At 37.1% G+C, this 26,426-nt stretch overlaps 1 protein-coding gene across 14 annotated transcripts in view; it reads left to right on the forward strand.

Moving 5' to 3' along the window:
• Window positions 1-26,426, forward strand: part of DMD (dystrophin) — a 1,394,632-nt gene that overhangs the window by 1,216,146 nt on the left and 152,060 nt on the right. For all 14 annotated transcript variants that reach the window (XM_076355694.1, XM_076355734.1, XM_076355779.1 and 11 more), the window contains one exon: window positions 10,012-10,158. In XM_076355694.1, the coding sequence (XP_076211809.1) occupies window positions 10,012-10,158 (147 nt within the window). The remainder of the gene's footprint in view (window positions 1-10,011; window positions 10,159-26,426) is intronic.

The following is a 26,426-nucleotide window of genomic DNA, read 5'->3' on the forward strand; positions in this document are numbered from 1 at the left end:
GCCTTTTCTTGAAATCTGCTTCATATTAAGTGTCAGAAATGTCCATGCTGGAACGTATAAGGGGATGGACTTTTTATGCTCATAATTCTGGACATACATATGTCCCGATGGGATGCAGCCACGCATGCTGAATGAGTTGGCAGATGTTATTGCGAGGCCACTCTCAATTGTCTTCGAAAGGTCATGGCAACTGGGAGAGATTCCTGAGTTCTGGAAGAGAGCACGTGTCACTCTCATCTTCAAGAAGGGCAGGAAGGAGGGCCCAGGGAACTACAGGTCAGTCAGCCTCACCTCAATCCCTGGGAAGGTGATGGAGCAGCTAATCCTTGAAAGCATCTCCAGGCCCATGAAGGACAAGAAAGTTCCGTTGGAGGCCAGTCATTAGTGGGGTATCACAGTGGTTGATACTGGGTCAATATCATTTAACATTTGCATTAATGATCTGGACCCTGCGACAGAACGCACCCTCAGTAAGTTCACAGATGATACCAAAGTGGGAGGAACAGCCAATACACCAGATGGTTGTGCTGCCATTCAGAGGGACCTTGACGGGATGGAGAATTACACTGAGAGGAATCTCATGAAGTTCAACAAGGAGAAACGCCAAGTCCTGTGTCCTGGGAGAAATAAGCCCAGGCAACAGTACACAGTGGGGGCCAATTGGCCAGAAAGCAGCTCTGCAGAGAAGGGCCTTGGGGTCCTGGTAGAAAAAAAGCTGACCATAAGCCAGAAATACACCCTCATGGCCAGGAAGGCCAATAGCATCCTGGGCTGCATTAGGCAGAGCATTGCCAGTGGGCTGAGGGAGGTGATCCTTCTTCTCTGCTCAGCCCTGGTGAGGCCACATCTGGAGTGCTGGGTCCAATTCCGGGCTCCCCGGTACAAGAGAGATATGGACTTCACTGGAACAAGTCCAGAGCAGGGCCACAAATATGGTTACAGGACTGAAGCAGCTTTCCTGTGAGGAGAGGCTGAGAGAACTGGGACTACTCAGCCTTGAGAAAAGGTGGCTCGGGATCTTATCAATGTGTACAAATACCTGATGGGAAGGAATGAAGAAGAGGAAGCCGGACTCTTCTCAGTACTGTCCACTGACAGAACAAGAGGCAATGGGCACAAATTAAAACCCATGCAATTCCATCTGAATACAAGAAGACATCTGTGGGTGGTCAAACACTGGAACAGGTTGCCCAGAGAGGCGGTGGAGTCTCCATCCTTGGAGATGTTCAAAACCTGACTGGACATGGTCCTGGGCAAACTGCTTCTCACTGGCCCTGCTCTGAGCAGGGGGGCTGGACTAGGTAATCTCAAGAGGTACCTTCCAACTTCAGCCATTCTGTGATTCCATGTTTCTGCCATAGCAATGCTAACTCTGTTTTTAGGAGTTCTGGATCTGGTATTTGATTTATCATTTCCTTTTAGAGATAATTAAAGTTACTAGTATGTTCAAATGAAATGACATGCTATAATAATTGATTAAATCTTCTTAGGCTATAACCTGTCTACAAAATCATCAATACAATAAAGTCATATTACCCACCCACAAAAATAGGAGATTGATGACAAACCAATTTGCTAATTACTCAGTAGTCTTTTCTACTTAGAATATTTTTTCTTTTTTTTGTTTGTTTTTCTTTTTTTTTTTTCATTTTTACAGTATTTTTCAGGACAGTTTAGAGTTCTGGGAAAGTAAAACCAGTTCTTTAGTACATGCCTTTGCAATGATTTTCACAAGTAGACATACAAAAAATACGTAGAAACTCATGCATTTAATCACTAATAACAGTAAGAAATTTGTGTTCTAGCCTTCAGTTTTCTAGATGTCAAAACCTGCATGCTCTTGAAAAGTTTATTAGGAAGTGCAAAACATTTTCTTTCTAAATATAGCTGCTACAATGTTTAGCCCTATATAAAGTCTAGATGTGGACTGCCTAAATAGTAAATACCATTGCTGGAAAACTAGAGATGGCTTGTCATGATTTTCAAATTATTGCTATTTTTATTTAGGTTTTTTCCCCTTCCTTTTTAAAAGGATAGTAAGACATGTTTTAAATTCCTTAGGTTGAGGCTTGTCAAAAATGAACTTTAGTGAAAGAGGATACTATCTACCGAAGTCTTGTATTTACTGTCTCTGGGAGAAACTAGCTTTGGGATCAATTTTGATTTCCCATGTTGTGCTCAGAGCAAACCTATATAGTGTTGAAATCAAAGCCTGGTGTTGCTGTAATTGCCAGTCCATAAAAACTGAGAAGAAAAAGTAGAGATTACACCAAATTGCCTTTAACATCTTAGGCATCTGTGCCTGTTTCATCCATAACCAAAAAGATAGAGACTCATTTCCAGAAGCTAGTGTTGAACATTTAAAGTATTTGGTGCGTTGGTGAAAGGAACTTTGTCTCCTTTAACTTCTCTTTCCAACAAAAGAAGGATAATACTGTATATGCACTGCTGAGATTCATGGTCCCTCCTTCCATGAGTATGGGAAATGTTGATGAGTCTTGATCTTTACTAATGTGTTCAGGATGAGGACAATATAGTTGGAAAGCAATGTTACACTGTAGCTGTAGCGTAATTGTTTATACATGGTCTCACAGAGATTTTTCTAAACTCGTAAACATAAGTCCAAGTGTTGTTAAGGCTACATGAAGGACAAAAGTAACACAAAAAATGAATCTGCTCCCAGGCTATTTTTCACTGCAGAAATATTTCAGATAAGTAGGAGCCAATAGGAATAGTTGACTGTATTTTAAATCATAATTGAAAAGCTCAATTACTTGCTTTAACTTTGGGATTGAACAATTGTGTAACAATTGCAAAGTAATTATTAGGTGGTATCTGCTTATTTAATACAATTTTAAAAACATATTTAATACAATTTTTAAGACAAATACAGCTAAACTCAGTCTCAGTACTACTGAGGTGTATATAAGAATATATGACTTCATATGTGTATGCTGTTATTTTCCTTTTATCAGTGTGGTGAATGCTAAGCAATGATGATTTCTTGCTCCCAGTACAACTGCATAATTGCTATTTGTTCTGACAAGGCACTGAGGTTGTCTGTTCTGGACTACATCTAAACATATATGGTAGGTGTTGGGATCAGTAGCAACAAACACAGTAAGAGTAAAAAGCAATTTTAATGACCCACTGGCATTTTAACAAAAAATAAACAACAGCCAGCCTGTATTTTAATTTTTCTCTGCATAAGGAACAAGTACTGTTCGGATAATACACTTCATCTTCAGGGATTATTTTCCAAGTGGCATAGTGAGATTTAGTCACACTATTCCATTAACTCCAGTGGGCCAGAAGTTACAGGCACTTGATTTAATTTTGGTTGGATTCCTGAATTCTGTGTTTGACTTGTTAGTGAGCTGTGGCACATGTGGTTGAGGGAGAGAGGGGTTAAGAAATGGAAAATGTGCATTGTAGAGTTCCTTCCTGAATTTTCAGTTATGAATTTTGCGATGGAAGCTCCCTGAAGCTAGTAAAGTATATAATATCTCTATTGTTATTGAAATAAGCTTGTTTACTATTTATTTACTCTTCCACTCAAATGATTCATGAATTTCCTTTCAGATTTCATGGAACTGATTTATGGATCCTAAAAAAAAAACCAACCACCTTTTCATGGCATTGACAAAAGCCATCTCCCTTTGGTGAATCTTTAAATATAAAGACCTAGAATTTTTTTTATTTTATCTCTCTTCTGAACATTGGGCAGCCTTCCAAAGAGGAAGTCAGTGCTCTTCTATGTGTTAGGGATCACTAAATAAAAGAAAGAAAGGAAAAAAACCACCAGTATGTTATGTGAAATGTGGAAGGGAGGACATCTTAAAAAACCCTAATCATATTTAAACAAATCATCAAATTTTCATTAATAGAGCAGGTATTCTGGAAAAAGGTGAGGACTATGTGGTGGCTTTTACTACCTTGGAACAGGATACCCAAAGCACAAGCAAATTTAATGGAAAATATGCAGAAAAGGACCTGCAAATAATCTGGGGGGACTTAGCCTGCATATTCTAAAATATGTAAGAAGCCAATCTGCAGTTACAGACACTAGCCTAAAAACCTTTCAGATTTGAAGTTCCAGCCCTAGATAGAAAATATGTAATGTTAGGAAACACCAAGAGGGCAACCGGTAAGGAAGATATTTGGCTTGGTACTGAGCAGTGCAAGTTCAAACCATTGCTATCATAATGGGGATCATTATGAACTAAAGGTCAGCATCTCTGCAGGGACAAAAAATAACCCAGAAAATCCACCACAGCAATGGTCAGTTTTCAGAAACGAAGCTACACACAAATGAGGAAGCCTGCTGAAAAGGAACCAAAAGGGCAAAGTGTGTGAAGACAGCATGGAGACACTACACTGGAAACTGAAAACAAATCCATACCACCAAAATGGACTCTTATAAGACCTCTTCTTTCAGCAAAGAAACTAAGTTCCTGTGGGATAACAGAGAAGGTCTTCGTGTGGATAAATAACCAATTATCTGGTTATTTCCTGTAAAAGATGGAAAACAAAAGGCAGAGGTCAGTTTTCCCAACGAGGGAGATGATTGTTTGTGCTCCAGAAGGTCTACTCTGTCCAGCATGTACATAAATGAGCTGGAAAGGAAAATTAATAATGCAGCGGCACATCTTGTTGATGATACAAACCTATTCAAAGTACTTAAGATGAGGACAGATTGCAAACAGCTATAGAAAAACCTCACATTACTGGCTGGCAGCAAAGTGATGGCAGATGAAATTGAGTGCTGATAAATCTCAAGCGATGCGTGTGGAAAAAGCTATCCCAACTTTACATGCACAGTAATGAGCTTTCCTTTAGCTCTTTTAAACATTCCTTTAGCACTCATGAAAGAGATCTTGGAATCATAACAGACAGTCCTCTGAAAACATCACATCAATACTCAGGATTGTTCAGAAAGCCAAATGAAATGCTAGGAATTACTGAAAAAGCAGAAAATATCACGATGCCATGGTGTAAGTCCCTGTTGTACCCATATCATGTATATTGTAGGCAGTGGTTTGGATCCCCAATCTAAAAAAGATTATAGCAGGTTAGATAAAAGGTATGGAAAGCTCCTATACAAGGACAGAATAAATGAGGTAGGAGTGGGGTTTGTCTTGTGTAATTTCACATCTGCTGGGTAGCAGTCTGCATGTGAGCTAGTTGCCTAGGGTCCCAATACAGGCAGTGAAAATCTGCTTATTTCAGTTGTTGCAATTCAGAAGGTGATTCATGCCATCCTATAGTAAAACCTTACGTTATATTCAACTCCTGTTTTTGATTAGCTACTGAAGATAAAGGGACCATATGGTGACTTGCTCAGATGTAAATACCTTATAGATATCCACATTTATTCAAATATATCTCGATCTTTGTATCTTAAACATGGGAGAAGGAAAAAATATGATGGTTTGTAGAATCTGCAACGGCACAAAGACAATTAGGAATGGTTGATCACTGTCTCTCATGAGCTAAGAATTAGGGATGGTCTCAAGTGATAGGTTTAAAAAAAGCAAAAAAGAGGTGGTTCTTCAACCTAAATATTGAGCTGACCGTAGAGTATTTTGGATGGTAAAAGCCTATGTCAGTTCAAAAATCAAGTAGATAATTTCATGGAAGATGAATCCATCAAGATCTGATTGACATAGAAATACAGTTTATGGCTCCAGAATCTCTGAGACCCAAATTGCTGAGCTGGAAGAGCGCAGCAAGGAGCAGGGAAGCTCATGCTTTCCCTTACCTTTTTCCCTAAGCAATTGTATTGGCTACTACCAGACAAGGGACTGGGTGAGATGAGCTTTTCATCTGACCAATTATGGCCACTGTATGTTCTAGACTTTTAATTGGCTGGTTAGGGTGTCTGTGGTATGTGTCTTCTAGAGTTCTTGCTAATTTTCCAAGGCATTTTAAAATATTTTCTAGCAGGACTGAACAGATGATTTAAAATCCAGTCTACCACCTACAGTATACATACCATTGAAATTCTTTCTTGCGTAAGGACAGTGTTGTGGTTTAACCTCAGCCGGCAACTAAGCACCACACAGCCGCTCGCTCACTCCCCCACAGTGGGATGGGGGAGAGAATCGGAAGGGTAAAAGTGGGTTGAGATAAAGACAGTTTAATAGGTAAAGCAAAAGCTGTGCACGCAAGCAAAGCAAAACAAGGAATTCATTCACTACTTCCCATGGGCAGGCAGGTGTTCAGCCATCTCCAGGAAAGCGGGGCTCCATCACGCGTATCGGTTACTTGGGAAGACAAACGCCATCACTCCGAACGTCCCCCCCTTCCTTCTTCTTCCCGCAGCTTTATATGCTGAGCATGACGTCACACGGTATGGAATGTCCCTTGGGCCAGTTTGGGTCAGCTGTCCTGGCTGTGCCCCCTCCCAGCTTCTTGTGCCCCTCCAGCCTTCTCAGTCGGCAGAGCATGGGAAGCTGAAAAGTCCTTGGCTAGTGTAAGCACTACTTAGCAACAACTAAAACATCGGTGTGTTATCAACATTGTTCTCCTCCTAAATCCAAACCACAGCACTGTACCAGCTACTAGGAAGGAAATTAACTCTATCCCTGCTGAAACCAGGACAGGCAGTTATAATGAAGATAATCTGGGGCTGTTTCTCCTATCGCTGTTCTCACTGAGAAGTCATTTACATCCGGAGCAATTTAATTGGTTCAAATAGGTCTCCTTGTGGTAGTGGTACGCTACTCACCATGTATGTTTGTTTTTACATTACCAGTGATATAGTTCTCTAAATTTTTTTTATATAAACCTGTGATATGTATAGTATTTTTTATGCAGAAGGAAAAAAAATAGAAAAATGAATGTCTTATACTATACAAACTGATTATTAAAAATATAACTACTTCTGTAAAACATTTGAATCATACTGATGAAGATCATAGTCCAGTAGAAATTCTAAATTTCTGCTTCTACAGATGACAAGTACTGTAGAAGATATAGAAATTATTACTATTTATTGACTTGTTTAAACACTTGTTGGAAAAAAAAAACAACTCTCATTGAATTTCACTTACTCTAAAACAAAAAGCTAGCTCTAGACTCGTGTATGTTGACTGGTGGACTGGCTGTCTGTGATAAACTTGCTTAACACAGCCTTATAGTCTCTGACCTTTTTAATCATACAATGTCGTATGCCAAATCTTTCTATGGATAATTTTTTCTTTTCTGTCTACAGTTTTTAATTGTAAGCTTACTGGCATTAATCAGATAGCTGTGCATTGACTAGCATTCCTTTTTTGTTGTTGCTGTTTCTTATGTTTTGATTTGTCTAACTAATAAAAATGCTAGTAAAAATTCAGGCTTAGTAATAATAGAATACAGAATATCGAATTTAAAGATGGTGAAAATGTTGTTGTATTTTGTACGTTGGAAATTTAGCATAACGCTGCAAAAATCAGTATCCTTGCAGCAGGAAAAAGCAATTAATAAGACATCGATTGAAGAGGGGGCGGAAGATAAGTTTTATTTTTTACTTCCATATATATTTCTATGATTTGATTTCTTTTCTTGTGACTTGCTTCTGTGCCTTAGCCTTTCTGCTCTGTAAAATAATTTACAGTCAAAAACATGTTGACTAATTATGAAGGATCTTCTATTTCACCTTAATTTAGGTATAATGATTGTGTGATTTACCTAATCATTCATGTCAATCTTCAGGTGAGACCAGTACTTTCACGTCAACATTGCAGATGCAAATAATTGGTCTGAAATCAGCCAGATATTTAAGTATATGTTTAAAAACAAGTGGTTTATAAGGTTAGGCCTGTGTGCTTTGCCTAAGCAATGAAGTTTTCAATCAAAGCCTGATCCTATTGCCATACAAATTAATAGAAAATTAACTTGGTTTAGTGCAGGAACTGCATTAAAGTGCATTGTAGTGTGGGAACTGATCTTTGCATCCGTTGATCTGCATTTATTCTATCAGTGTTTTTTATTTTATATAGATATATTTAGCATATAGAATTTTTACTTTTTATTATATATTATTTTTATTATTATATTATATATAATAATATATATAAATATATACATATGTATATTTATATACAACATGGGCATTGGTAACACTAACTGAGAGGTGTTCTCTCATCTTGGAAAACAAGCAACACTGGAGGAACCGAGTTGACCATCCCAAGTATAAGCCACAGAGTCACGGCCGAGGCCCTTGGGCCACTGAAACTAACAGAACACAGAAAAAAAGCAGTGAATAACTATTTGCAAATGAAGCGTTCACACAATGGTATATATATCTCTTCAGCCTTTGAGGCCTTACCTTACAAGAACAAATGTCTATTTTTAAAGCATGTTGTTTGTTCTCTGAACTCAGTTACTAACTAAAATGATCGGGGTAAGCACATGTATATCTCTGTGGGATAACCCAAACATGCGAGCTCTTTTCCTTTTCTTTGTATCGCAGACCTTGCTCTACACTACACTGTAAATCAGTATTCTCTCCAGTAATGTCAGTTGTGTTCCAGTGGTATAAAACTGGTGAAATGGAGAAGTCAACTGTTATGTCATGAACTTGATGTATGCCTCTTCTCTCACATCATGGCACTTGCATCGTTCTCTGCGTTTTCCTTTACAAAATGCACATCACTTCTGGTTGTGTATTTTACAGATTTACTGTTAATGTCATTCACTGTGCATGAGTGCCACTGTCAGTCTAACTCCTTATGTTGTAGGGCAATTTAACATAATTAGTGGAAGTCAAGTCTGGTTTTGAAAGACATTTGAGGAACAATTTTTCAATTATGTTTAATTTTAGTGCAGTTCATGGCATTCTAATGTCTATGAATGTCTTCATACTACTTACTCCTAAAGTTCACTGAGATACTGGATGGGCTTTTTTGACCTTTTTTGCATCACATGTTGATGAAATGATTACCAGGCAATAGTTTCAGGTTATTTGATGATCTAAAATGAGATGCAGACCACATGTGGTCTGTATTAAAATTGCTGAGAGAAAGGAGCTAGAAAGCAAGACTAATATAGCAAGTGAATTATCCTGCCTTTGTGTGCAGACATCATATGGCAATAAAAAGTGCTCCTGAAAATGACAGAATTTGTCCCTTAGAAATGGCTCATTGTTACATTTTGACATATTTTATCATGTTAAAGATTCATAAACGTCTCCTTAGAAAAGATAGGTATGGAACAGTGGAAGATCTGCATAGAGATTCCTCTCTCTGATAGAATCATGGTGCCCTGAATTTATCTGAATTTACCCAGATGCATCATGGAAGCAGCAGCAGCATGTTGTTGCTTTTAAAGTCAAGAAAATTGTAACTAGCAGCTTCTGGTTTTCATATACATTACTGAAATTATTAGCTAGACTTCTCTTACGCATAGTTTTAAAGGTTATCTTAGAAGATACATTATTTTATTTTTGCTGAAATATGAGTCATGTAGGCCAGTTTGGGGTTCAGAGTAAAAACAGTATTTGTTTTTGTATTTCCCATTACTAACCTTTTATTTGTAACACACAAGATACCCAGGGTAAGATCATGGCCTTAGTGAGGTCTGTAATAGTTTTATCATTGCTTCTCTTTTTTTGTTTGTTGTATTTGGGAACAGCAGTCTTCCTCTGTTTTCATGTGTTAAGCAGCACTTATCGCTCCCGTCCACCCCGAGGAACATGCGCTACACACACATAAAGGATGAGGCAGGAGAGAAGCATGCTCTGCAGTGCACATCCCAGTGATTGTGCTGGTTAGAGATTCGGCTTAACTGGCCAAAAATTGCTATGAAGGTTCCAACTTGATATCGCCTTCTGAAATGCTGGGCCTTACCCTTGAGACCTAAAGTCCATATGAAGTTACATAAAAAGGCTGTTAACTGTATCATGACCAGTACACTCCTTCCTTTCAGCTTGACATGGAATACCTTTATGTTACTAATCAGCTGGTAGCAGAGTGAAGAGTTTTTTAAGTTAGTGCTTATCTTTATTTATATATTTAATTCACACAGGTTTATCGAGCAGAAATTGTACCCCTTAAAGAAAAGGTGCATCAAGTCAATGAGCTCGCTCACCAGTTCACTCCCTCCGATATTCAACTCTCCCAATACAATCTCAGCTGTGTGGAAGACCTGAACACAAGGTGGAAGGTGCTACAGGTACATTTCCTATGACTTTTTCCTTTATGCTGCATTTAAGTAAATATTTTTTATTTCTGTGTGCTTGTTTTTTCCCTGTGGAACAGCACCAAAGGTGTACTAAGGAATGAAAGAGGAAGCAGACTTTCAGTAATGGTGTCTCTGTGAGAAAATAGGAGTTAAAGCTGATGCTGTATTTTCATATGCTTCCGAATACTTTATCAAGTGGAAATTGGGTAACCCAGTTTTTCATACGCTTGAAGTTCTCATACAGTTAAAATACTTAATAGTTTATTTACCTTCTAATATTAATATTTAGCAATTCTTGCTGCCAAATATATCATGTGATCATTTCTTTTAACTGGCTTATCCATGTTTTACAGATACATTTATAGTATATATGGAAGATTCACATAAGACAGTTTACTTTTGCTGCTTCATTCCTTTTACTATCGTTTATATAATTTTCAGGAGCAGCAGTTTTAAATAAATTCCTTATAGGCAGATTAATGATTCTGTGCAGTGGAACCTTTAAAGTCACACCTGTAGAATCAATTATAAAATTAAAAAGCATTACATGCATTCAGGTAATTAGTAGGGTTTGATAACTGCAAGTAAAGCTGTTCAGAAAGGGATTTTATAAATTGAGCTCTAATGCAGGAAAAATATTAAGATATATTATGAAATTAAGGTGAACATCAACTATAAGTTATAAATATTGAAAAATTTACAAATTCTTTGGATTTTTTTTACATATGTATCACTCATATTTTAGATTATTTTGTGTTACCTTGTGATAAAGACATCAAATATATATACTTTTTCCAAAATGCACTGTATCTTAGCTTAGAATTTTAGGAACAGTGTGCATGAGAGAGCATATGTAAGCATGCGTGCCCTGGTATATGGTGATGTAGGTCCCACAGCAGGGGAGTAACGTTATGATTAAATTAAGGTAACTGCAATTAAAATAACTTTGTTAAGTAAGTGCTGGGTTTTACTCACTATTTTATTTTTTTGCTCCGTCACTGCTTCACGTTTTGAAATTGTACCATTGTATTTACCTTAATATATTGCAAAAATGTAGAAGTATGGAGGTTAATAAAGAGTTTTGCTTTCATTATAAAAACCAAACATTAGCAATGGGCAAAAATGAACCAAATCCCTCTTGTCCTACACACAGATAAAAGATCATGGTGCTGTCAACTCTAATAGTCAGTAAGAGGTTATTGCTTCTTTCTTGCTCCTCCAAAAGAAATCTCACAGCTCTGTGACGTCTCCAGTTTATCACAGTTCATGCAAATATTAACAGGATTTTTTTTTTCTTTTCCCTAAATCAGCAGTTTGCAGTGAGTGCTAGTTTAAGTAAAATATCATTAGTCCTAGATCTTTGTTCATTAGTATCCACTTTTTCCCAGATCCTCAGGATAGACTTCAGATAATATTATTAAAGCAGATCAACAGAAATCTGGAAGAGAAAATGAGTATACCCAAAATGTTTATCCCACATATGAATGAAATCACATCTGTTTCATTTTTTTTAAAACAACAGCTGATTGAGTTAACAAATTTGCTATGATTCATTGAAAAATACCTTATTTCACTAACGAAATAGTTAACTAAGTTCCAGTGGTTCGCTGAAATACTTCAGCTTGCCTAACCTGCTCTCCTTCTATGACAAGATGACCCGCTTAGTGGACGAGGGAAAGGCTGAGGATATTGTTACCTGGACTTTAGTAAAGCCTTTGACACCATTTTGCACAGCATTCTCCTGGAGAAACTGGCTGCTCATGGCTTGGACGGGTGTATTCTTCACTGGGTAAAAAACTGGCTGGATGGCCGGGCCCAAAGAGTTGTGGTGAATGGAGTTACATCCAGTTGGCAGCCGGTCACAAGTGGTGTTCCCCAGGGCTCAGTATTGGGGCCAGTTCTGTTTAATATCTTTATCAATGATCTGGATGAGGGGACCAAGTGCACCCTCAGTAAGTTTGCAGATGACACCAAGTTGGGTGGGAGCGTTGATCTGCTCAAGGGTAGGAAGATTCTACAGAGGGATCGGGACAGGGTGGATCAATGGGCCGAGGCCAGCTGTATGAGATTCAACAAGGCCAAGTGCCGGGTCACTTGGATCACAACCCCATGCAACGCTACAGGCTTGGGGAAGAGTGGCTGGAAAGCAGCCCGGTGGAAAAGGACCTGGGGGTGCTGGTTGACAGCTGGCTGAACATGAGCCAGCAGTGTGCCCAGGCAGCCAAGAAGGCCAATGGCATCCTGGCTTGTGTCAGAAATAGTGTGGCCAGCAGGAGTAGGAAAGTGATCGTCCCCCTGTACTCGGCCCTGGTGAGGCCGCACCTTGAATACTGTGTTCAGTTTTGGGCCCCTCACTACAGGAAACACATTGAGGCACTGGAGCATGTCCAAAGAAGGGCATGGAGTGTCTAGAGCACAAGGCTTATGAGGAGCGGCTGAGGGAACTGGGGTTGTTTAGGGGACACCTCATCGCTCTCTACAACTACCTGAAAGGAGATTGTAGTGAGGTGAGTATCCATCTCTTCTCCCAAGTAACTAGCGATAGGACGAGAGGAAAAGACCTCAAGTTGCACCAAGGGAGGTTTAGATTGGATATTAGGAAAAATTTCTTCACCGAAAGGGGTTATCAAGCATTGGAACAGGCTGCCCAGGGAAGTGGTTGAGTCACCATCCCTGGAGGTATTTAAAAGAGATGTAGATGTGGCACTTAGGGACATGGTTTAGTGGTGGAATTGGCAGTGTTAGATTTACGGTTGTACTTGATGATCTTAAGGGTCTTTTCCAACCTAAATGATTCTGTGATTACTTCAGCAAGAAATAAGGGAAAGCAGGAAGATTTTTCAGAGTGAAAGCATCTATGGTGTGAAAAAGTCAAACAAATCTGAGAGAAAGCCCAAGATAAATGTTTTGTTGTTATCATTCATGAAAGCATTAGGCAGAGGGCCAACTTGACACTGTAGACCATTTAAAAATATATAGGGCAAATCACTTGTTCACACGCATTTCAAAGATAACATGCTCTTTTTCCACACAGTATAGGAAGCGTTGTGAACAATTCAGTTTTCATTGTAAATTATTATCTCAATTATCAAATCCAGAGTATGTGGAAAACAAAGTATTTTATCTTCTATGAAGATGGATACTTGGAGACAGTATGTCAGAGTGGGATGTTAGAGCTGATAGAACAAATATTTAATTGGAATATTATGGTTTACTGTCTTTTTTCATATTTACCTAAATGTCATCTGGAAGATATGGAGAGCAAGGTGAAAACACTCCAGTAGATTTTTAAACACATCCTGAGGGGAAAAAACATAGGTAACTTTGAAGGACTATCATGTACAAAAGGCCAAGATGTGACCCCTGGGAAGAAGAAGAGCACATCTGTTCCTATAATATAATTTTTCTACTTAAAAGGGAGCAGAGTTGGAGACATATTGAGAGGCAGAGCTCATTTTTGTTTGCATAGCATAGAATAGAATAGCATAGAGTAGAATAGCATAGACTGGAATAGTTCAGTTGGAAGGGACCTACAACTATCATCTAGTCCAACTGTTCTACATATGAAGGCTGCTGGACATTGGCACTCACACCTGAGTATTTTTGGAGTATTATGTATTGTTCTGTGTTAGGGTTAGACTTACTTATTTGTGACCAGCACTCCAGTTATGTATGATACTATTTATAGAAAACTGAAATTTTGGCCACGCAACAGGAAAAACAAAAATACAAATAATTTTTGTTTCATGAAAAGCCATTCTACTTCCAAGATAGGTTCCTATTTTTCCAGGTTTCAGTTTGACTGCTAGGATATTTTTTCATTCTTTTTTTTTTTTTTTTTTTGACTAATTACCTTTCTTGTACTAATGTCACATAAAATATGTCCTTAATACTTTAGTCCGTCCATCATTGTCTCTATTGATTTCAGCCTTCTATGTATTTTCATGTGTCTTTCTTTTATGCTACCCATATTTTTTCTTTGCCTTCTATTAATTCCTTTTTTTCAAAAAGTATTTCTTTCTGTATTCCTACTATTCTCTGCCTTTTCCCATCTTACTTCCCTTATTTCTATGATTGTTTTTTGTTCTTTCCTTTTTTCCTCCAGCTACAATGCTTCTTAGTTTCCTTGTCTTTTTTTTTTCCCCTCAAAGGTTAGATGTCTCTCTCTCCTCCCCCCCCCCCCCCCCCCGTCATATTCCTAATGGGGAAAATATTTCTTACCCATGTATCCCATTTCCTAGAAAATATCACTGCAGGAAAATCATAAAACAGAGGCTTCTGTGCTATCACTTGCCAGAGGTATACCCATTCTGGGTTATGTGTGGGAAAAGTACATAAGGCCATAAGGTTTATCAAATCTGAAACAGTAGTGAATTCTAGTGTTATGAGAAAGTTGCAGAGCATTGTGTAGCGGATGAAATGATGTCTTGTTTGTTGCTTTATTAACACTAGGACTTTCATAAGATCAGAGGAGGAAACGTGTCATTGAAAGCCAAATCTTAGAGATTTATTATTATATTCATTTTACAAACATAAGAATAAGGGAGACCATATTCAGTCATTTGCAGTGATGCATTTCCAGTGGTTGTACAGTGAGATTAGTACTATCAGTGAATAGTATCAAATATTGCTGCAGAATCTTCCCAGAACTTCATTTCTATTTCTGCAATAATGCATATTTGCTGTTAATTTACCTTTTTTGTGTTCAGTTTTGGCCAGTATACACTGGAGTATTACTGCAAGAAAAATGTATGGAAAGGACTCAACCAATTACAGACTCACTCATCCAGTCCTGGTTTTGAAGTGTTGTGTATTTCATTAATGAAAGCTAATGCACCCATTAATGCTTTTTGTGTATCTTACATTACAAGAAAAATGATTTATTCCACATTAAATTAAACAGTGAATGTAAATTGGGGGTATGTTAAAAGTGGATAGATGTTTCTTCCTCTGCAGGAGACAAAGAATGTCATGTACATAAGAATGTGCCATATAAAAAGGCAGTTAGATTTTTACATTTGATCGTTATTACCTTTCAATTACCTTAGCAGTTTCTCTTTCCATTGTGTCATTTCATTAATTTTAATAATTTATTTGTTTCTATTTGTTTACTTTTCCTCTTTTTTAAACTATATTTTGACTTATGTCAGCTGTAAGTAGCTGACAAAAACAGGAGATGAGATAACTTTTCTAAATATATGGAGCCAAAATCCTAGCTCATCTATAATTACACTAATTAAAGCATTACTAAAATCATAGTTCTTTTCAACCTTGACATTTGAAATTATTTTAGTAGTTGCAGATTTCATCTTCCCAGCAGAGGGAGATTTTGATCCTTTTTGGAAGTTGAGTTTTCCCATCAGACTGTTTAGTTAAAATATTGTTTTGTATATTCCATGAGAACTGGAACTTCTGCCAAAACCACAGTTGTCATGGCTCTTCAATGGTCTCTTATTTATTTAATTGGCTATGCCAGTTGGCTTCAGAAGTCATATACCCATGTATTTTTCTTCATTTCTGTTAGCTTGAGTCTCAGTTTTGCTCAATGTTTGTCTGCAAAAATATGCATATAGATTCATTTTACAGTCATTCATTCTTTAGAGACCCTATTTATTTATTTCTGTAAGCTAGTGGAGGAAGGCCAGCTATCTGGATTGGGATTCAATTCTCCTAATGAAGTGTGTGTCAAAAATTGGAAAGATTCCTTCCTAAATTAGGAGGACATCTTCATTGTTCTTTGTGGCATGTTTAGGGCAGTCAGTGAAAGAAAGTGTGTATATAAGTATAAACTGGCATGGTTATCATCAACATCAACCATGCCAGCAGGAAAACTAATAAAACCATGTTAAAGTTATGATGTTCTGTGAGGTGAATTTCAGTTTGTTGAAACTGTAAATGCTTTAGTCATTTTTTGTTATAGAAGATACATTAATTTTACAGTTTTGTTATCCTTTTTTGACTTCCATTACATTGGAATTTTGTCCTCTATGAAGATTCGTCTTGAAGAACCATGCAAAAGAACAGCAACTTACCCTACTTTATATTCTCATTTCAATATGCATATATAGATTTCTTTTGACGTATTTTTTTTGTTTCTTATATATGTGTATGAGTATATGGGATTATAAGAAAACTGAGTTACATTGTTTATAAGTACAAAGAAAATCACTTTAAAATTATCAAATGCAAGAAAATATGTTACACATGCAACTTGAATTTAGCAGTCTGTTGTACAATCTTTGCATATACAACATACACTGTAAGATCTCTGATTTATCTGGTTGATGGATAAATGATAAGAAGAGAATGGGCATATTAGTTGATATATGTTCGTCTTGTTTCCTTATAAAATAAGACTTGCACAATTTACTTCCACCTGTCAGCAGTTATAGATTACGTTTGGCAGCACACATCTATATGAGTCACACCAGACTATATTTAGGATACTGGGGAAAACTCAGGTTATGATCCTGTTGAAAATGTATTCACTGGAAACCAACATCCACTAGTTCTGTTGCTTTTTAGTCAAGCAGTTTTAGCTAAATCATTCCGTTTATAGTTCTTTAACTTATTTACTAGCCACCATTGAAACTGTACAGAAGATGGAATTGTTCATATTCTTTAATGTTCATGATCCATAATACCTAAGCATCTTAAAAACATTAATTGAAATTATTTCTGTAAAAGTCCCTTTGACAAGGAAAGTGGAAGTTACATTTGGAGAATTAAAGCTCTGAGTTTCAGTCCTACAAAGGTGTGTAGGCTATAGGAGTTGGGAGTTTTTACCTTGGATGCTGAAACTGGACAAATAGCTTCATATTTTTTCTTGTCCAAATGGAGAGAATATGGCCTGATTTTTTTCAACACCTTTTTAGGTGTGTGACCTGATTCCAATCAGCTATGTTTAGGCTGTTCATTATGAAAATTAGGGTTTTTTTAAGGTAAGAACGTGTGAGGGTGAAAAGCTGGGAAGTGCACAAAGTTAGCAGCAGTCAGAATAGTGAAAGCAAACGAGGACAAAACGAAAATGAAGCTTGCAATTATAAGTCATTCTCCAATCCTGACTTCCACATCACAGGTCCTTTTCCTTGCCAAAATGTTATTAACTGTCAGAGCTCATAATCCGTGGGTTAGATTTTAAAATGCAGTAGAATAGGACAGGATTGCATAGGGTCGGGTAGGGTAGGATACATTGTCAGCTATCTGCTGACACCAGAAGGATGATGAGTCTCCGCAATTTCTGGTTCTGCTCCATACCTTGGAGGGGGTATACTCTGCTGACACAGATCGTCTGTCCATTCATGCCTGCTTGGTTTGAAGTGAGGTTAAAGCAGACGTACAAAGTTTGCTTTGAATGTGGAACACGTTTGTCACAGAGCGTTCACAGAATTTAAGAGCTGTCCTGTAAAGGCTTTCTCTAATGTCGTTTTCAGAGACTTGTAACTCAATGAAACCTTAATGAATATCCTTGGAAGCAGTATAAAACCTCTTAGATCCCAAGTCCCAGTGCCAAAGTATTGTTAAAGGTTTTTAGAGGGAGAGAATGTAAAACTGGTAAAAAATATTCCTCTGTCTCCCCATTTTTGCTAATCCCTTCTTCTGAAATGCTGTGAATTTTTTTAAAAGAAACTTCATTTAAAGTGATAAAAAGCCCAAGGTAGAGAAATAATATGCAAATTTCCACTGCAAAAGGTTAATGTTAGCCAATGTTTTTTTTCTTTGTTGAGTCATTTTGTGTCTTTCTGACATATCAATTACATATTATATCCCTGCAGATATTTTTATGTCAGGCTGTCTACTTTCAGGTTACAGAAAGCTTTTGCAGTCTTTAGGCTAGGCAGTATTTTGTGCTATATTTTCTAAGTCTTTTTTGCTTCAGTAAGACTTTAAGCTAAATAAGATATTTTTGCCATTTTAGAAAGTACTGTTAACAATAGTGTTTAAAATACTAAAAATGTCAGTAGGATTAAGTTGTGACACAGTTTTAAAACCAGCCTTTATAGATGATTATGTGTGTCACTTTCAGAATATTTTCACAAGGTGCTCTCTGAAATTGCCATTGTAGTTTTCATCACACCTTGAGTAAAGCTGAATGTTGTGTCCTTACATGGAAAATTCTGGGCAGTGCGGAAGTCATGTAATGGTATGTTAACTGTAGAGGAGGGCACTTTATAATTAAGATGGCTCAACTCCTGGTATGTGTTGTGTATGCAAACATTTTCTATAAAATGTTTCCTGATTTAGATCCACCCAGCACAACACAGGCAAAGGGAGTTATTTCAAGATGTTCGTTCCTTCCTGTGGCTCATCTAAGCCATTCAATTCTTGTGCTTGCTGTTACTTTATAAAACACTGATACTGCAATAACCTTTAGAAATGCACCCCTTAGTTGCAGAACAAACATAGTATAAATTATGGTTCTTGGCTGCAGAGTTTACAATTTCGGTTTTTATTCATGTTAATTTGTTATTTCTTTTGTACCTGGAGAATCATAGCAACATCCAAATCCTTTGTTACAGAAATGAATTCTTTAGGGTATGCCATTTTGTTTGGGAAGCCTCAAGTGTGTAGATTGAAGACTCAATTAGTCTTTCTCTTCCATTTTCTTAGGTGTTCCAAGTTGGTCCTCTGCCATAGTTCAGTTTGTTTTAAAACAAAATTAATGGCATGACTAATTAGCATTAATCAATCTGGAAAAATAAGCCTAAGCCTACGTTTGTAGATAGTATATTCATTGTGTTGGATGTTTTCACTTTCATTCCTCTGATTTCTTAAACTGATCGCAAGTGTTTTGTGTCCTTTTCCCCCAGTGCCCTTATTTATGACTTCTTTTTCATCTGTAAAAACAATGAGTTCTGCCCTACTTACCTGACACACAGCTGATAATACAGCACTGTTTCAACAGTGCAGTGATTTTTGGGGTATTCAGAAGAAATAGAAGAATGTGTCTTCCATAAAATATCTTTGTGTTTCTTGTCTATCCCAGCATTCCAGTTCCTTATCTCAAAACATCACATTTCAAATCCTGAATTGACTTTGTCTGTACTTTTGCCAGCCAAAGAGCTAAGATAACTGAATTTGGTTTGCACATCAGTTGTCGTAGCTAGCTGCAATATATCCCTGAATCTGGCTAGGTTTACCTTCAAAGAGAAAAGGTTTACATTTTTCTCATAAAGCCTTCATAACTTTACTCAGCTGTGAATGAGATGTGAAATACTGTCAGACCAGTATGTCTGTCCAGGTCTGTTGCAGAGATCATGCAGGCTGCCTCTTTTAAAAAGTCAAGATCTAATCCTTTTTCTTCACCAGTGAACAGGAGGTCAGCGCCCACATCGTTAGTCTGTGCTCAGTAACTCCCATAGCTGATGGGATAAGCCTGAGATATTTAACAGTGCCAGGTTGTGCTGATAATTATAGCTTTGCCAATGACACTCTACATAATTTTTCAAATTATTTTAACTACCTTGTGCATGAATTTACGTTTTTAGATAGGTATCCATTTATGGATCAGAAAGGGACATTATGAAACTTAGTTAAATTAGAATGAAATTATGTTGATTTGGTGTAAATCATAGTAGCCTTTTAATTTTACTATAGTTCTGATAGTTTACATAGTCTAAGGGTCTGTCCCATTCCCTAGAAAAGGGGGCCAGAAAAACAAACTCTATTTCATGTAAATTTGTGTTTATAAGTATTTATTGTTGCACAGGCCGAGGCCCCTGAATCACAACTAATAGTGTATTTTTGATGTGAGCTGCACTACAGTATGTGGAAAGGGCTTTGGACACAGAATATGGTCTTACATTATTCAGCATGGTTATATTTAAGGAAAACATGAATATTGTAAAATCTGCTTCTGTTAGTCTGTGAACCTATTCCAGAAAACAAATCACAGACTCTTTAACATAACACTTACATGCTGTTACATAGCATTCTAGTATTCAGTGATAACACTGCTCTGTGAAATAAGAGGTACAAGGCAGACTTTAGACTGGTATGTTAGAACTTAAGCCATCGTGCGCCATTGGCTTTGTCTGCTCTGCCGTCCCTCACAACTGTACTGTTTGTTATCCCTGTTGAGCTTGCATAGCTCAGATATCCTTGTATGACCCGAGAGCAACATTTGTGCCTTTTTGTGCCAGAAGAAAAACCCTTTATTGTACGGTTTATCAAAGAACATCCTAGGAAACATGTAAAAGCTGAAAGAATAAAAAGCCTCATTTGCTGTTTTTAGAAAGCTAATCAATTCTTAAACCTTTAGATAGGAAATAGCATTTGTTACTGATCCTTCTAGTTCTTTGGACGGGTAGTCCAGAAAAGATGTATTCACAGTTGTACACAAAGTAGATTTCATGAGCTCCCGGCTTATATTATTTACACGATCAGTATATTCACACAGCAGTGTTACTGCTTAGACATACTGTACTTCACTGTCTTTCTCATATTCAGACAGGCTCCAGCTTGCCAGAAATTTCCAATTTTTTTTTTTTTTTTTCTGAATGAGCGTATAACAGATGTTTAGTTTTGGCTCCATGTCTACATTCTTTGAAAGCTGGAGAATTAAATTGCTGACATTCAGACAACACTAATTCACATATCCAGGGAGCCTAATTTGCCATCCCTGAGATCCTGATTCCTGGTGTTCATGGGTTTAAAAACCATTTCAGTTTCACAATATAAGAATAGGCTGGGGAGTTTCAGTAGTATGCTCCTGCTAAACATAATCACATTTTATAAACATCTGCGTCATTACTGGTGTGATTCATCTCTAAGCTGTATACAGCTGTGTTTCCAGTTTCAATTAACAGTCCTTTAATTGCATATCCATCTCATGTTACTAATTTAGCTAATTTATTCATAATTAAGAGTATTCTATTTTCCACGAAGGTTTGTTGAGCTTAGTACATTATAAAAAATAAAAAACTAAGGCTGAGGGATTTTGATTCTTACAATAGTCACATCAGAACAAAAAAGTCATTCACACACCTAGAGTGGAAGACAAGATATAAGGGATATTTTTTCTTTTCTCACTGTGGAATGAGAAACCTTTGGAAAGGTTTTGCTTTGTGTTTGAAAGAAAATGACAGTATGAATGTGCTCTTTTCTCCTCATTTTTGCCCTTCTCGTTTTGCCCAAAATCTGATGTAATTCTATAGTTTAGACTGATACAACAGGTTTTAATATGTAAGAAGAAATGATAACACTAAAAAGAGTGTTACAAGAACAGAGGTGTGTAGGAGACACGAATCATCCTGTCTCATGCATTTTTGTCCACTAACATTTATATTTTAGAGTACCATGTATTTAAAAGGACTTGTGTAATTAGGAACTGTGAGATAACTTGAAAATTAAGCCTGAGACACACTCAGGTGGAAGATAAGACTGTCTTAGTAATATTATTTATCAAAAGAAGTTTTTGCTTTTTAGAAAATATCTTTTGTATATCACTACAAGAATGTTGTGTGCAAAATGGTTTAGAAATAGTAGAAACAAACCTTCTTGCAGTTGTCCACAATCTAGTGATGTTCTTCACCTACCATTTAGCAGGATTGGTTATAACTGTCCAGTACTTTGTAAATACACAGATACTGTCTTCCCATTGTCTTTACAAACTCCGCTGGGATATTAATTCTAGGAGATGTCTGCAGTATTAAGGAGTTGTATGTATAAATGGTTCCCTTTTTTAAAAAAGAAGGAAAAAAAAAGAAAAAAGAAAAAACTCATATTTTTCTGACTCCCTTTAGCATGACAAGTATTTTGATACTTGTATGTTATGAGCGAGCAGGTGAACAGAACACTGCAAGTTCAGCATCCCTTTCTGGAAAAGAAAAGAGGGAGAAATACAAGACAGTCTTCCCTCTTTAAAAACAAAAATATTTGTTAGTAGTTTGAGATAAATATTGCTTCCTGAGTAGACTACTACATTGCTATAATTTGAAGTAAACATAGGGATCTGTAAGTTGTACAGAAAACATTGAAATAGTCTGATCAATGTCTCAAGCAGAGATGCAGGTTTTTAATGACAGCTGCTGAATCCCTTCTAGCTGAAAATCACAGTTGTCTGCTGCTTTTTCCTTTAATCTTCTCCTTCCTCCCATCTTCTTGATGCTCTTTTTAGTTTCTCTCATTGCTCTTTTTCTCCTTGAAGCTCCTTTTCTTCCTCTTCATATAAGCTTCTCCTTGTCTGTTATACCATCTACGATCATACCACTACTTTTTAAAAATAGGCTAGGAAGAAAATCATTAAAAAAACAAATAGAGAACACAACCAGAAAATTTATAATCTAACATGAGAAGAAAAGAGAGGGATGGAGAGAGGAAAAGTGGAATATAACACGCAGGTAGGCTTTTAGTCATGGCAGTTTTATGAATCACAAAAATTTCTTTTCCCAAGGAATCTCTGAAGATCAGAGTTAGTGAAAGATCAGCCGTGCTCTAAGCAGACTTCTAAAGCTCTTCAAAGCAGACAGTCTCATAATTTTCTTTTCTTTTACTTGTCAAATATTAATGTCGGAATGTAATCTTCTGAAGATAATAAAAGTTTGAACCATTTCAACCTTTTAGCTGCATACTCTGTGTATTTAGCAAATAGAATGACAGTTGCAGTGCTAACCTTGCTGTACAAATTCCAGGCTGCCCCACCTTTTTTGATTAAAATGGTGATTAGGGTTAAAGGAGATTATAGCAATTTGCCAGGGTCCTGTTTCACTGCAAGCTCAAGGTAAGAGAGGGTGATTCAGGTGCCTGCAGAAAGATAGATTATCACGGGTTGATCAAGCTTCAAGCTTCTATGGATTTTTACTATCTTTGTTATTTGCGTACATTCTCCAGATTTTACTGTGCAAGAAGGGAAATGCGTTCATTTTCTTTACACAAAAAAAAAAGTTAATATTTTCTCCCTCCAAAGAGAGATGGGTCTTCAAAAGGGAGCGTATAGGCCTTTTAAATTTTATCATATTATTATCATACCCTGGAGGTTTGTTGTTTTTCGTTTTCCTTTTTCTTACTCTACATAAAATGATAGGGCAATTGTATCTTGTACTTCAGATGGTAAGTTTAAACCCTATGAAAGTCTATATGCATGCAAACCTACATCAATTGAGAATTGCACATGATTTGCTTATTTGTGTAGAGAGATACCTGAGCCGCAAGTTGGCAATAAATATAATATCCAGATCTTGAATCATCTTCCTGTTTAAATTAAGCTTTTCAAATTAAAGTTTTGGGGTTAGATCATTAAGAAGATCAGGATTCAGTTCTGAACCCTCAATTTCATTACATTAGACACGGGACTCCCATCCATGTTTTCCCCAGAAGAGGACTTTGTGCATGCAGCATTAGGAAAAATTTGGTTGATTTTTATTTTCTTCACACTTTTACTGACAGAGAAGAAAATAAATACCTGTCATGAAAATATTAGTACATTTTTGTGTGTTTCAGTTTTGTGTCTTTAACCTCAGAGGACAATTTTACTTTTAGTATACTCTCAGAACTCCTGAGGCACCTGCAACAGAAGACATGCCCATGTAGTGGTAATCTCAATAGCATATGAGTACAGTATTACTGTGCTCACAGTTGCTGCTGCTTAGAGTAAGCTGTTGAAATGACCAGCTCCAAATTTCATTTCTGAATGCCCCATTGGTTTAGTCATCATTTGTCCTACTAAAGCATATGCCTGTTTTAATAGAGAAATTAGTGTCTTTTGCAATAAATCTTAGTCTTGAAGTGTACTTCAGTCAATATTCCCTTTTTTTTTTCTCCCTTACAAAGAGTAACTCTTCAAAGACTGCTCTCTGATCCTAAGTAAGGCGGTAACAGACCTCCCAGTCATCTGGACATGTCTTTCACTGGATCAGCCAATACCTAAATTGTTTATGTTACGTGTTTACTTGTTAAATAAATCAAGTGTGGTGATTTTGAGTCACTCTCATGTGGGAAATAGATCTGTAGTTAACTGGCCACTAAAACAGCCCAGCCTGGCCTGGCCAAGAAAGAAATCAGTAAAAGGTCAAGAAAGAGAGAGGGATCATTTAGGCCACCAGAAGATCAGAGGTATTCCAGTTTTTTCATAAAAACAATTTGCCCCTCTGATAGGATGCCCACATCTGTTCCTGAATGTAAGTGCAAGTGCTGCATGCCTTACCTATGCTGGTCTGTTTACTTCAATGGAAGGCACTGTATATAAAGTCAGCAGGATTTATCTCCCTGTTTCCTGGTCATGTCAATCCGTTACCCTTCACTTGTGGAAAATCTTCAAAGGTTCTTGGCCTGTTATACTAAATGAATAAGCCTGTGCAGGTTTGAAAACCTAGATTTGTTTCTGAGGTTTTTGTGTGTGCTGTCCTCCCACTCTGAGGATTGTATAAATCCCATTAAAGCAGCGGCCTCTCAAACTGCTTCGGCAGGTTTTGGTTTTGGTTGTGGGGTTTTTTTCCCCCAATATTCGGATGCATAGGTGAACTTCTAGAATTTTAATTATGTCTGTATCAGATGAGCTGCAGAAATGTAAAAGGGTTTTGGATGAGATTTAATTTTAGATAGCAGCTTAATTAACTGCATTTGTAAAAACTAGTGCAACTTTAATTAAATGTCTCTACATTAATTTAGTTATTTAACTGAAAATTTATTGGAATAGTCCTTACAATTTATAACTCTTTCTGTTTGAGGATCTTAAACAACAGGTCATAATAGTAATTAAAAAAACCACACCTGTATTTGAGCTTTTGCTAGATTTCTACCAGCTTTTTTCAAATAGCAGAAAGGGTTGTTTTCTCCTATATTCTTATTCTGGTTTATGGATTTTATAACAGGATTGGACATCTGAAACCTCAACCTATAAATGATGATTGAAGAAGTATTTTTCTCTTCTCATACGTGTTGGGGTTGGTTTGTTTTTATCCCACGTCAGCTTTTGTCCCTTTTTCAATGTCATATTGACTCTGGCTTGTACTACCACAAAGCTACCACTCGCAAGACTTTTCAGGGCACAGCTGTGTTGGGGTTAGTTGTGATGCACAGGGAAAGCTGTTTGAGTTCTGGGTCTGCAAGATTCTGTGCTGGCAGAGGTATATGAAGTAGGGGAGCAGGTCCGGTAAGGAGAGCAGGGGCCCGAGACTTTAATCCTTTTGTAGTCTTCCATAGGAGCCCACATATTTCCAGCACAGCATGTAGCTTCTTTCCGGTTCCCCGCTCTGCTCTGAGAGACGTGGAGAGACAAAGAGAGGCTGGAGCACTATGCATCATTAGAGCAGGGTGTGCAGCTATTTAAATGAAACCCCGTATTGTGTGTCCACCTTCTCTCATGACCTGACGGCATGAGAAAAGGTTAACCATTTCTTTTCAACAGTTAGGCTGCATCTACCTGAAGTAGAAATATATAATATATATGTTATACTAAACATTATATATAAATTACAATTCATTCCAACTTACCTTCCATTTCTGAACCTATAGCAATGATCCAGTGGTAGCACTCAGAATTTCCAGTAGTATATGTTTTCCTCTAATTGAAATTATTTCCACTGCCCTATGTTTCCCTTACAATTGAAAAGTGAATTCCATTGATACTTTGCCAAAGAGACTGTTCATAATAATTTTCTTTTCCTTCCCAACACCTATTGCATGCATCAGTTGCATAAATGGTAATTGGAAGCCTTTTTAGCACAGCTGGATATTTTTCATTGATTCTTTTCATCTGAACATCATTCATTAGAGTTTCTTCATCTTTTTGTCTGCAGTGCACTTTATCTACAGAATGCTGGGATCTGTACAACAAAATAGAACAAAAAGTACAAGGACTTCAAGTCCTTCCGTCGTCATATCTGTCAGGTTATAAATTTCAGACAAAGCAAACAACCCCATTTGCTTGCCTTCCTTGAGGTACCTGTTTATCTTAAGTTATTCCATACTGACAAAGAAACTATGAGAAGTTGCACTTGATTGTTCCCATCCTCCTTCTTGTGATTTGCATTACTACTACCATTCCAAATGGTAGTAGTATATACTTTCTTTAAAGTATATACTTGTAAAAATACAGGCTGGCATTTAGAAAGGCTCAGGTTTGCTTTTCAGTACACGCATGAATATTATGGTCTCTGTCCCACAACCTCACCCTTTCCATCAGTAACTATATTAATCATAGAATCATAGAATCATTAAGGTTGGAAAAGACCTTATATGTATATATAGAACTTTTAATTCTCTCCTGTTCCTTGTTTTAGAAAGAAGCAAGATTGCCATCATGACCAACATTATTTTTT

This window comes from Aptenodytes patagonicus, chromosome 1, assembly GCF_965638725.1.
Source record: "Aptenodytes patagonicus chromosome 1, bAptPat1.pri.cur, whole genome shotgun sequence".
In the NCBI taxonomy this organism is placed as follows: Eukaryota; Metazoa; Chordata; class Aves; order Sphenisciformes; family Spheniscidae; genus Aptenodytes; species Aptenodytes patagonicus.